The 13,430-nt window shown below is 46.3% G+C and overlaps 1 protein-coding gene across 5 annotated transcripts in view; it reads right to left on the bottom strand.

Annotated features, from left to right (window-relative positions):
• Positions 1-13,430, bottom strand: part of TMC6 (transmembrane channel like 6) — a 34,295-nt gene that overhangs the window by 2,687 nt on the left and 18,178 nt on the right. For all 5 annotated transcript variants that reach the window (XM_033962056.1, XM_033962055.1, XM_033962057.1 and 2 more), the window contains 14 exons: positions 12,733-12,891; positions 12,274-12,379; positions 11,839-11,923; positions 10,610-10,864; positions 9,350-9,531; positions 8,659-8,803; positions 8,233-8,391; positions 7,949-8,109; positions 7,264-7,345; positions 6,867-6,964; positions 3,492-3,581; positions 1,871-1,946; positions 1,054-1,187; positions 700-876 (listed from right to left, as the gene is read on the bottom strand). In XM_033962056.1, the coding sequence (XP_033817947.1) occupies positions 700-876; positions 1,054-1,187; positions 1,871-1,946; positions 3,492-3,581; positions 6,867-6,964; positions 7,264-7,345; positions 7,949-8,109; positions 8,233-8,391; positions 8,659-8,803; positions 9,350-9,531; positions 10,610-10,864; positions 11,839-11,923; positions 12,274-12,379; positions 12,733-12,891 (1,909 nt within the window). The remainder of the gene's footprint in view (positions 1-699; positions 877-1,053; positions 1,188-1,870; positions 1,947-3,491; positions 3,582-6,866; positions 6,965-7,263; positions 7,346-7,948; positions 8,110-8,232; positions 8,392-8,658; positions 8,804-9,349; positions 9,532-10,609; positions 10,865-11,838; positions 11,924-12,273; positions 12,380-12,732; positions 12,892-13,430) is intronic.

The following is a 13,430-nucleotide window of genomic DNA, read 5'->3' on the forward strand; positions in this document are numbered from 1 at the left end:
GGTTAGGGTAGAGTTCATCAGCTGGGGGAACGGAAGGTTAAGTGACTTGCCCAAGGTCACAAGGAGCCACAGTGGGAATCTTCACTTCCAAATCCTTCTTCACCCTTTTAAATGAGTGAAATCTAAGTGGGTTGTTTTTTCTTAGAACACCACCATTCACATGCAGGAAGAACCTCATTGGTTAAAACCTCCACCTCCCAATTACTTTCATTTTCAATCTTTGATTTTCTATCGTCTCTTTTATGTTATTGCTCTTGTCTTTATGACTCAGACAATAGGAGGACTTCGCTTTTTCACGCCAGAGTGCCAGTCAGCTGTCTGTTGACGACGAAGGCTGCCCACATTTGCTTTAGCTGCGTCGGGGCATTGGACAAAAATCAGACAACAGTTGCCGACTAAAAAAGTGTGAAGAAGGATTTGGAGAGAAGAGTATTTTTTGAGTTCTCAGTCCACTGGGTTATCCCTAAAGACCAGTCCTCCACCCTCTCAGACACAGCCGTATCGGCCATCAGTGTGGTGCTTGACATGCATAGTACCACTGCAGCCACGGAAGCATCAGCCAGTATCCAGTATGCAGAACGCCACCACTGCAGCCTTACTCATAGCAATTATCAGCCACCAGGGCAGTGAACGATATACCCAGGTCCACTGCAGCCTTCACATGCCCCAGAACTAAGTACATGATGTTACTGAACTCACATCAGAACCCCTGCCGCTAGGAAGATGCAGAAAGTATTCTTCAGCAGATAGTGGTAGATCCAGGTAAACCAGAGAAGCCTGGGGTTAGATTTTTCCAGTTCTTGAACCCAAACCCTTGCTGCCTCAGAGATGGTTCCTAGAGTCTGGAACGGACCACAGGTGTCTGATGGTTTCACACTGCAGGAGAAGAGCATAGGAATGGCTTGCACGCAAGTGTAGGAGATCATAGTAACATAGTAGATGATGGCAGATAAAGACCCGAATGGTCCATCTAGTCTGCCCAATTGGATGGACCATTTGGGTCTTTATCTGCCATCATCCACTGGCATTACAAAACTGTGAATCACTACATACGACCAGATGCTGTAAGAGAGGAAAATGGCTGCTCCAAGGAATGATGGGAAGCACAGAAGGGTAATGAAGATTGTGCTCATGTGAGAGGCACGCCAAGGCTTGCTGGGACATTCGCAGTTCCTCATCAGACTCATCTGTAAGCAGGCAAGAAACAAGATTAAACCACAGCAGCTGTGTGCTCTGACCTTGCCACCTGTCTATTGCTCCCTATGAATGAAAAAGAAATAAAGCCTAAACAAACAAGCTCATCCCCACGAGTTCTTTTCCTGTCCCTGCCCCATTCCTATAAGCTCCGTCTTCATCTGTACAAGCTTCAAACACTTTAAAATCATAAGTGTCCGAGGCTTGTGCAGTTAGGGCAGAGCTTACAGGAATGGGGCAGGGACAGGGAAACATTTGTCCCCATGTCACTCCCCCATTCCCTGCTCCATTTCCTTTTTTGCAACTTTTATGAAGTAAACTGCACCATATACGCAATAAATAGTATCCAGACCAGCACAAAAACAAGAACATTTTCACAAGATACACAGTCACCAGTGGTACCAAACCCAAACTCAAAGAACCCCCCCCTTCCCTCCCCAATCAAAAATCGCTTACAGCCTAGATCTAGCCAAAATTACAAACTAAGCTAGCATACAATTTATCCACTGTCTTTGGTCCCTCCATTTAGAATAAATGGGATTTCAGAGCTGTCAATTTAAACATTAACTACAAGGCATCTAATTTAGACCAGCTCAAAAAAAAAGTCCCCATGCAGCCACAAGTAAAAGTGTGAGTGTCTAATTTATGTTCCTTCACTCTGAAGCCTCTCCGTTACCTTTTTAATGTAGAACAGAAGCAGCAGCTTCAGCGTCTGAACAGCTGGAAGTAGAGGAACGAAAAGAAACCCCAGCCTGTGAGGCAAAGAGAGAAAGTGAGCTAAGGAAGGAGATCAGAGCCTCTTTCGCCACTCAAAACTGGCTGTGGTGGAGGTTATGAAGAATATTGCAAAAAAAAAAATAAAAGTCTCCACAAAGCAGGGATACAGTTCTTCAGGCTGTGTTGCCTTTCGTACAGGCCTACTTTCACTTTGAAAACCAGAGCAAAGACAGGATGATAAGGACTCCTGGATTCTAGCAAAGTGCCAGGTTCCTGTCACCTAGAGCTAACCTTGTACAATGGGACTCCTGCTTCACTGGACCCATGTGAGACAGTCCCCAGAAGGAGCCCATCATTTGTCTCAAATCTAGAAATCATTGTTTGTTTTAAATTCTTTATTCATTTTTAAACTTTCATCAAGTGTACAAAATTCATAATAAACACTATTAATTAGACCACTTGAACATCTTATCAGTGTATCTTAGAAATATAAATGCAACCCTCCCCCCACCCTCCTTCTAAGCCCATTATTCATTATAAGATCATCAACCCTCCCATTGAACCCCTTCCCTCCTTCAACTAAGTGGTGTATAATTAATAGAAAAATGGCATTTAATCATGACAAAAAGATGTTAATGGCTCCCATATTTTTATAAAACTTTTATACTTTCCATTCTGTACTGCCAGTGATTTTTCCATTCTATATAGGTGACACAACGAATTCCACCAGAAATTAAAATTAAGTCTATTGTGATCTTTCCAGTTATTAGTAATATGTTGGATGGCAACTCCTGTCTAGAAATCATTGTTAATTTAGGGGGTATTTTTTGGAGTGTGACCAAGTCACACAACCCTGCAGATTTTTTTCTTTATATCACAATTAGGATACTACTACTAATAATAATTATTTCTAAGGCGCTACCAGACAGGAGAGAGAAGAAAAACCAAAAAAAGTGTAAGCAAAAAGGTTAATGCTGAAGGCATTGGTGAGATCATGGTACAATGTTTTACGCTTTTGGGCAAGCTAAACTAAAAAACAAAAAGTGGGGTTTGAGAACAGTCTGAACCATTTGGAGTTGGGGTGGGAGAATGTTCCACTGATAGCGGAGGCCTGGGTAATATCGAGCCAGATGAGTGAAGAGGGTGGGAGAGCAAGTTGACCTGTATTGGTGGAACAGAGGGTTCTGGAAGAAGCATAAGGGATGAGAAGATGATTCATATAAGCAGGGGCAGAAGGGAGATGTTCCTTCAGAAAGCACCAGGATTTCAATAATGTAAATGCATGAGGCAACTGGGAGCCAGTTTAGCATTATGGAGTTATGAAATGGTGGTGGACTGAAGAAGTTGAAGACATTTTGGCAGAGAGTCACAGTAGTCCAAGTGTGGAATTATGAGTGGGTAACAAATTTGGGAGGATAGATCTTGCTGTATAAGTGCAATGAGGTGCACACAACAGAATCAATTTGAGTTTGAAGGTGAGGTGAGTCTCAAAGACTACATCAAGAACTTTGAGATGGGCACAAGCAATGGATTGGCGCCCATGCCAAAACTGATGAGTGCGCATGCAAATAGACTCTTACCAGGTCAAAGTCTGTCCATAAATTAGCTCCAGGACATTGCGAGCAATGTCAAACTCTGGTTTTCGTTTCCGTTTCTTCTCCAGGATAAACCTATTGAAAAGTGAAGGAGAGGAGGCAGTGTCAGGGCAAGGACGCAACTCCAGATGACAACAGACCACACACAAAAGAAATTCTGGCACACTTGTGCCATTAAACTCCAAGAGACTCCACCCCTTCAGGGTAAAGCAGCCAATCAGCCATCTTCTTCAGCCCTTCGGTCTCTAATGGCTGCCAGTGTCAGTGTTCTCTGGGGGACGGTAGTATAACCCTGCCTTTATATTCCTTCCCTTCACACATGGGACTGAAGGGGAGAGGACATGCTGCTGATCTAGGCGGGTACCTAGTTTGCTTAGTGGTGGGGAGGGGGTGCTGCCAGCAGGGCCGCCATCAGAAATTTCTGGGCCCCTTACTGAGCAATCCTATTGGGCCCCCCCATGCACCCCTTCCTCCCCCCCTTTTGTCCGGGGGGGGGGTGCTATCAGGAAATCGTCAGGGGACAAAAAAAAGTATGACAGCAGTATTTATTGTTGTGCACAGCAGAAGCATAATACAGGAATTTGTGCTATGGTGGCCTAGGACCAATGTTTCCTCTAAGGATTGATGAGGTGTGTGCAAAAAAAAAATATGCATGAGCGACAAGTTACATACTCCACAAATTTATGAGCAGGCGCGGAGGACGCATTTTTAAACAAATGTAGTTTATCCTTGTACTCCTTATGTATTTTTAATCATCTATGGATATGTTTGTATGTTTATTGTTTATTTCCCCAAATTTATTTTTGTTATACGCATTGAAAATATTCGATATTGCGTTTAAATCAAAATCTCAATAAACTTGAAACGAGTGCCCGTGAGATTGTGGGAGGGTTAAATACTCAAAACTTAGAAGAATAATAATTTACTTAAAGTTTTTGCTACGCCAGCTTTCTGATATCTTTACATACAGTGGCGTACCTAGCATATGTAACACCCGGGCCCATCATTTTTTGGCACCCCCCCCCCCATCTGTACGAAAAACATGATTTTAGTAACAAGCCACATGTCACACATGAGTACCTAGGAAAAGGCAGCATCTTACATATTGCAGTGAGCAGTACATCAATACACCCATTGTAAAACTAAACAAGCCAGACCAGCACAGATCAATCCTACACCGTCAATCCTAACAGAAAACCATGTCTTTCGAACACACAGAACACAGAAAACACCTTCGCCTAGTATGGAATATGTCATCACAAACTAACCCCTCACCCTTTTACAAAACTGTAGTGTGGATTTTAGCCACGGAGGTAACACTCTGACGCTCATAGAATTCTGAGCATCAGAGCTGCTACCACCACGGCTGGCGCTAAAAAACGCTCCACAGTTTTGTAAAAGGGGGGATAAAATAGAAATACAGTTTCAACGCTCTAGCTCAGAGATGCCCAAACTTTTTGGGCTTGCGAGCTACTTTAAAATGACCAAGTCAAAATGATCTACCAACAATAAAATTAAAAAACACAAAGCACACTATACGCTGAGAAAATGTTAATTATCATTTCTATTCTGGTTTTTTTCAAAGAGGTCAAGGCAGATGACTCTATGCACTGTCACCTCAGTAACAACCATACAAAAATAGACAAATATACCCCCCTTCCTTTTTATTAAACCACAATAGCAGTTTTTAGCGCAGGGAACTGCGCTAAATACCCAGCGCTGCTCTCGACACTCATAGGCTCTCTGCACTAAAAAACACTATTGCGATTTAGTAAAAGGGGGCCATAGTGCAAAATATAGACAGCATATATAAATTCAGACACATTTTGATCACTAGATTGAAAATAAAATCATTTTCCTACCTCTGTTTGGTAATTTCATCTGGTTGCACTTTATTCTTCTGACTGTGCATCCAATATTTCTTCCCTTCTTTCAGCCTCCTGTATGCTTCCTCTCCTCCAGACCTCATTCCCTCCCCCAACTTTTTCTTTCTTTCTCTATGTCTGTCTTTCTCTGATTCTGTGCCCCATTTTTTTGCTTTGTTTCTGGTTCCCTGTCCCCCTCCCTTCTTTCTTTCTTCCTTCCTTCCTCCGTGCCCCATTTTTTGCTTTTATTTCTGGCTCCCTGTCTCCCCCCCCACACACACACACCTTCTTTCTTTCTTCCTTCCTGCCTCCCCCATGCCACCACCGCCGCGGAATAGGCTGCTGCAATTGGGAACAGGCCGAAATCTCTCTGCTTCTCTTCTGCACTGGGCCGATCAACTCTCGCCGCCCGACGTCAATTCTAACGTCGGAAAGGACGTTCCAGGCAGCCAGGCAGCGATTGGCTAGCCAGAACGTCCTCTCGACGTCAGAATTGACGTCGGGCCGCCACGAGAGTTGGTCGGCCCAGCAGGAAGAGAAGCAGGGAGATCAAAGACACGGTGCCGGCCTGATCCCCGATGGCAGCAGTGAGAAGGGAAGGGAAGCAGGTTGGGCACCAGTGTTCTAGACGAGCCGCACTCTAAGGAAAACAGTTGACCGCCCCCCCCTTGGTACGCCACTGGAGCAGCAGCGTGTCTGGCCGGCTCGTTTGTTCAAAGCCGCGGGTGGCGGCTCCTTGCGAGATCCGCGCCTGCGTCTGAAGCCTCTCTGATGTTGTGACATCAGAGAGGCTTCCGATGCAGGAGTGGATAGCGCAAGGAGCCGCCAACCCACGGATTTGAACGAACGAGCCGGCTGCTGCTCCAAAAGGAAGAGAATGATCGCCTCCAGACCGCGGGCCACAAATAAAACCTGGAGAGCCACACTCGGGCCGCGTGTTTGAGACCGCTGCCTTAGAGGGAACACTGCCTAGGACCCTGGGGGAGCCCGGGCCCCCTGTCACCTCCGGGCCCCTGAATGCAGGACTGGTAGTACTGCCCTGATGGCCCTGGCTGCCAGTGTCATAGTAAGGGGAGCAAGAGGGCAGTCCATCCTGGGCACCATCTTGATGGGGGTGCAGGCATCTCTCTTCCTCTCCACCTCAACCCCCACCCCACCTTCTTTGGCCCTTTGCCGGTGCCAGCAACATCTCCAGTCTCGGCTCTCACTCTGATGTCACTTCCAGATCATGGGACCAGGAAGTGACATCAGAGGACGAGCACAGGCTGGCACAGGCAGCAGATTGGAGATGCTGTTCGTGCTGGCGAGGAGTTAAAGAGGTATGGGGTAGGGAAGTCACACGCACGTTGGGAGGGGCCACTGCCCCAGATGCCTCCTACCCTCGCTACACCCTAGGCAGGTGCCTAGCAGGCTCTGTATAAGGAGAGTCACTAAACATAGCAGATAAGCTGCAGCAGTGTGTGAGAAGGAAGGGAGAGGTAGATGCATACTTTACCTCCAGACCATCTCTCCAAAGAAGGTATCCAGCAGGATGAAAATAAAGTCCATCATCACAAAACGATATAGTTCTTGCCCAATGAAGGTCTCCCAGCACTGAAAGAGAGATGGAGTCAGTAGGTGGGTGTGAAAGGAGTTCATTTAGAAGCTTCCCCCTTCCATCACTCATGTCACAGGACCAGGTAAGTGTCGTCGTTCCCCCCCCCCCTCGGAGCTCCAGTTTCTCTTATTCTTGGTTTAGAGAAGTGTCCCCCCCCCTCCCTGCACTTGTCAGTCTCTTCTCCCTATGGTCTAGGTTTGTCTGTATCTGTTCTGCATGATGGGGGGCAGGGGATACTCCAAGAGTCCAGGTCCGTTGTTGAGCGGCTGTAGCAGTGGCACAACCAAACACTCACCTGGTCTTCCAGGTATTTCTTCTTCCGTCCCAGCCAGTGGTAACAGAGAACGCCCAAGATTACCATCTTCAGAATCAAATTCCTAAAAGAACGGGAACAGAAAAGGAGAGAGGAAGGAACACTTGGAGGGGTTCATGGCAAAGATCGTCTTACGATAAGAAACGGTATGAAAGGATGAGTCAAATTTATTTGCTGTACAGGGCCTCTTAATGAAATATTTCTAGTTTTTGACTCGGTTTTTAATATTGAGAGCTACTTCCATGCTAAAAGCTTTAAAACCTGTACACTCTATGCATGTGTCAAAATATATGTGCAAAGCAACAGCTTGTAGCCCAGGCTCTTACATTTCATGGAGATGTACCTAGGGGCAGCTTGGAGGAGGCCAGAGTGAGGTAATTTCTGTATTTTCAAATCTACGCATGCTGTTTTTTATGGAAAGGTACCTGCAGGAACTTTTCCCAGAGGTCTGGAGCAAAATCTGCAGACCCTGCATCAAAATGCAGTTTTGAAAACGGTCTTGAAAATGCAACTAATTGTTAAAAAGAAACAAGCCTCCTTTCTGTAGCCTCTATGTAATCACAGGAGGCAGTGAGAAGAGGGCTATGAGCACACCCTACAAAGGTTCCTCTTAGCGCAGAGCCTTCCACACCTCAAGGGAGCCCACGCAGCAGCCTTGGTCTCCTACCTGCAGATGGCGATATAGACCTCGAGAACGGGAGAGTCTTGTTTCTCCCATAGTGACAGAAGGCTGTAGAGATAGGGCAGGAGCAGGTTGATGAGAGACACCAGCAGAGGCAGTGGCAGAAGAAGAATTTCACTGCCGTGTTCCTCTCTGCTCTTAGAAACCTGCAACAGAGATGACAATGCAGAGCTCAGTAGTTACTGGCGCCCCACTCCCTTGGGGCTAAGGTATGCCTATGTAATGGGAAGGGTCCATGCAGCCCATCCTGGGCCACAGTGGGGGCACACCTCATGCATGTATTCGGAGATGTAAAAGACAAGAATGGCAGAGCCCATCACACTCCCAAGGGTCAGAATCCACATCAGAGAGTGAACTGCCAAGTTCTGTATCTTTGCCCACGTCGTCATAAGGAGGGATATAGGCTGCATCCTCTCACAAAGCAACTCCTGCAAAAAAAAAAAAAAAAAAGGCACAAACCATGAGAAATAGCACTGGGGGGAACAGAAAACAGAGGGAAGCGATAGAGGCTGAGATCGAGTGTGAAATCTGGAGGGCACCAGAGAGGGAGCATCTCAACTGGGCAAACTGGATGGGCCAGTTGCTCTTTGATCGGCTGTCATTCACTATGTCACTATTCTGCCCAAGCTCCTTTCACTCTGCCGTCCCACGTTTTTGAGAGGTGTGCCCATTAAATGAGCCGAAGCGGACCTCACCTTCAACTGGATGAGAATGTTTTCATGCTGTAGGCGAACAGAGCGTTTCTGTATGACTCTGAAGTCCCATGAGCAGAAGACTTTATGGGCCAGGTTTCCCGAACTGCTTCCTATGCGATAACTCTCTCCAAAGGAGCAGGACATGCTGGAGAGAGGAGACAGGAAGCAGAGATCGAGTGGTACCAGAAAAAGCTATCACAAGAGCAAGAAGTACAGGAGAGACTCCAGTGCCCTCTTCTCAATACTTTGCTGTGAAAGCAGAGCCTACGAGAAGCAGATGGCGATCCATCTCCCTCTGTCCCAGGCACTAGAAAAGCGTATTGGAGAAGTGAAGCAATCGGCCAAATGGAGACGTCTGAACATGCAGAGAGGCAGAAGACCACCAGAACCAGAGCACTGCACTTATTTCCAAAAAGAATCCACAATCTGGGAGAACCTTTTCCACACATGTTGCAAATGCCCATCACTTCAGAAAGAAGGGAGAATAGACAATGCTAGATCCCCCACAATCCCTATTAAATCACAGAGAAGATTAAAACAGGGCAGTAAGAAACAGAAGGCAAGAGGGTTACTGGGAGGCTCTGATAGCTGTTATTGCAAAAGCAGACAAGGTTCGTGCACCTAGCAGCGGACAGCAGTGCCATCGAGCTGGCTCCGCCCATTCTTAATGTTAAGGAAGACGCTGTCTCACCTGTACACAAGGACGATGCAGGTGATGAAGACGGCAATGCCCACAGTAAATGCATATGCCAGCGGCATGTTATAGGGCAATTTCCCCACTGTGCTCTTGCAGCGACTGCCGTTGACGCAGACCTCATTCAGAGTAAAGTTACTGTAATAACCATAATACATAACAGAGAAAGTAAAGCTGCCCTGGGAAGGAAGGGGAAAAAAAAAGACAAGTCATTCATATAACAGGTGAGTGAGAGAAAAATGCATTAGAGTTTGAGGGGGCAGACTGGCCCCTCCAACCAAAAAGGCACTCCACTGCTCCTGAGAGAGAAGGCCCCCTTTTATCGATCCGCATAATGACTTTTTATCACTTGCTGTTGCGGTAAAAGCTCCAATGCTCGCAGAATTCCTATGAACATGGGAGGTTTTACTGAGAGCCAGAATGTGAATTACAATGAAAGTAAAAGAGAGATAAAACCAGAAAGAGGAACTCTGACACAGAGCCACAGAACCATCTTCGGCTTCCAGGAACTGGGCAATGCCCAAAACTCTGCCTACACAGACATGCAGATGGTTCAGGCTAACAAAACCCCTTACCTCAGTCCCACCTGCAGAACACAGAGACCTTCACTAAGTCATCGCGAAATAAAGCTGGACTTTGCATGCACACAATACTGGAGAAATGGAAACAGAACAGAACTCCCAAGAGACAACAGCCACACACTTCCCCCAAAAAGCAGGACATAGGTTATCATCCAGGAGAAAGGGGAGTTCTAGCAGGTCAGAAACATGTTCAGGATTTCCTTTCACCATTCTGTATTGCTTTGGTAACACATATGAGCAACAGAAAGAATGCTTTCCCTGAAACCTTCCAGGGGCCCTGAACACCACTGCAAAACACCGGCTTACCAGGCCATGTTCAACACAAACGGCATGAAAATTCTATGCACGCTGTTTGTGTTGAGGATTGAAAGTGAAAGGCGTGGGTGGGCCCGGACCCAGATCACCAGAGCAGAAAGGACGCTACCATGAGTTCGGGACTCTTTTTCTGAGTGTGTGATTTTAGGTGCAGGACAGATACGTACACAGAACACACACTTGAAAATTCAGGTCAAATGCTACCGACAAAGGTTTGCACGCTAAAAGGTGGCCATTCCTTGCTGCGCATTACACAAAGTGCTCATTTTGCGTAGGATTCTCGGTGGCTGCATTGGACGTTGAACTCACTCACAAGCAGCCTCACTCAAACCGTACGCCCCCAGTCCCTTCCAGCACTCACTGCTCCCGTGAGGAGTTCCATCCCTGTGAACGGCCTTTTACTCATCGCTTTGGGAGGATGCATAGCCTGTGGGACAACGATGAAGAAGAGGCTGAGCAGGAAAAGAAAGATGCTGAACATAAGAAGTGTCTTGAGAAAGAGAAAATAGGAAAGAACGCTGGATCCAAAACGGCCGCTGATCTGCTTCAGGGAGTAATGCCAGGGCTGCAGGGAGTAAACGAAGGAGAGAAGGGAATACCACAGGTTTCGGAAGCCCTGCAAAAAAAGAGCAAAAGTGAAACTCTACTAAACCCGAAATACTGGGAAGATCTCATCTAATCTCATCCCTTCCTTTTAGGGCTTCTTTTACTAAGGTGCACTAGCGTTTTTAGCGCACGCATGAAATTACCACACGAACGCCAAGTGTTAAGGTCTAGCGCGCAGGGCAATTTATCACGTGCTATTCTGCGCACCTTAGTAAAAGGAGCCCTTAGTCCTGTAAGACCAACCAAAGTGGCTTACAACAAATGGAAAGACCATTTTCGAAATACAAATGACAAAATAACAACATAAGTATTAAAATTAAATTCAAAAAGAAATCACAAACAATAGGAGCTCCTTTTACTAAGGTGCGTTAGGGCCTTAACGCGTAGAATTGTTGCGCGCTAGACCTTAATGCCAGCATTAAGCTGAAGCGTAAAGCGCGGTAATTTCCTGCTTGCACTAAAAACGCACCTTAGTAAAAGGAGCCCTAAATCATTCACAGAATAGGTATTTTTAAGTTTTCGGGAGACTGAAATATTTCTGTGTATGTCATAAAGACATCTCGGTCTGTATCCTTAACCCTTTCAGGCAACTTTTTGCAAGAAATATTTTGCATTCCTAGCTCACTGCACGAAACCAGCACTTTGATGTCAGGATGGGACGTATCTTGCAGCCCCCCCCCTCCACTCCCCAGAAATGCACAAAAGATTACCCAATATCCCCAAATGTAATCAGTGCTTTCCTGTGTGCAGCTTCACTTTCTCTGGTCTTCATTTTCCCATGGACCATGAGTTAATGCTTTTGGGATTAGGCATGTCTCATGCTGACGGCTTTCTTAAAATGAGACTGCCACTGGATCCCCCTCACTCTTCCTGACTGGCATTTCAGACTCGTACCACTGCCTGTTTCCTGGATGGATGGCAGAGCCTTTATAATTGACGGAGACATTCAGAGGCAGATTTGAGATCTGTCTTGCGATTGCTTACCATAATAATATGATACCTCGTCCGGCTACAGCAGGGCAGCGATCCTCTCCTCGGAACACTTGCTTCTTGGACATAGGTTGCATGCCTGTAAGGAAAGACAGCTCACATCAGTGATTACGGAGAATGTCTGAGGCCTTTCAAAATAATAGGAATATCAGTCCCCAGCACTATGCAGGATTTTTCACAGGGTCCCAAACAGCATTGTTAAAGGCACGAGTCCCAGGGTTTCAACAGCAAGCTCTCCTTTCTGAGTCCGCAAGAACATAAGGGTCAGACCAAAGGTCCATCTAGCCCAGGATCCCCCAGGCCACAAGTATCTGGCAGAAACCCAAAGAGCAGCCCTAGAACAGAGCACCTCGACCCTGGTGCTACCTTCTAGGTTCTCCCATGGTCCAGGACACTAATACCCTAAGCACACGGACAGTTGACACAGACCTCAGTTCCCGTTTCTCTGCCAGGCTCACAGGCATCATTTGCAGCAAGTGATCCCGCTGTGCAGATGACAGATTTTGCAATTCCATCACCAGGAGACTCCGCTTCTCTAAGGAAAAGCAAAGACAGTGGAAGGTAATGGGAGCTTCTCAAGGGCTGACACAAGCGGTGGGTATGCAGGCAATTAACCCTGGGCTGATGGGGGGATCTGCAAACATGTAAGCCCCCAATAGGTACAAGAAGCTCCAACCAACCCTTGATCCAGGGCACTGGTTTGTCCAGCAACTGACCTGCTTAGCTCTACTCTGTTCCTTCCTACCTTGCACACATCAGGGGAACATTGAAAAATCGCAGAATTCCCATCCCAGTGCATCAACGCCAGGATTCACACTTCCAGTCAGGAATATAGCCTCCTAACACAGGTAAAATCTCAAATTGCTGAAGGAGACAAAGCAAATTCACCTTCCTCTGCTTCATTGTTGGGGTCGAACTCCAGGCTGTACTGCCGAATGCTAGGGCGGGCTGCAAACTTCAGGTCATGGATGGAAGGGCGGCTTTTCCTGTGCCGGAGTTTATTTGTACGATTGTAGTATTCAGAGATAATGGCTCCTTGACTGCGACCTGCAGAGCAATAAGAAGACAGGCCAATTGTACTTTTCAGGAAGTCAATCAAAACTTATCTCTTTGATAAACTTCTCTGACTCCACTTCTGCCTTGATGTACTTCTAAAACCCTTCCAGGATTCAAGACAAAGTTGGACAAGTTCCTGCTCAATTGGAAAGTACGCAGGTGAGGCTGGGCTCATTTAGAGCACTGGTCTTTGACCTGGGGGCCACCGTGTGAGTGGACCACTGGTCTGACCCAGCAGCGGCAATTCTTATGTTCTTATGATTAATCTAACCATGCGAATGTAATTTTGAAAGTTTTTTGTAACATCGCTGTCTGTATACAGTCTCTTCCTCTGTAAACCGCTCTGAACTGTTTGTGATATTGCGGTATATAAAAATTAAGTTATTATTATTTTTATTATCTTTCAGACTGTCCACACCGAGACGACAATCATGGCTGCTTCCTAGCAACAGACTCTGTTACAGGTACTGAGTAGCCCCAGATAGATACAAATACGGTAATTTTACCCGCCATCAACTTAAGCCCGTCCC

This window comes from Geotrypetes seraphini, chromosome 10 (assembly GCF_902459505.1).
Source record: "Geotrypetes seraphini chromosome 10, aGeoSer1.1, whole genome shotgun sequence".
In the NCBI taxonomy this organism is placed as follows: Eukaryota; Metazoa; Chordata; class Amphibia; order Gymnophiona; family Dermophiidae; genus Geotrypetes; species Geotrypetes seraphini.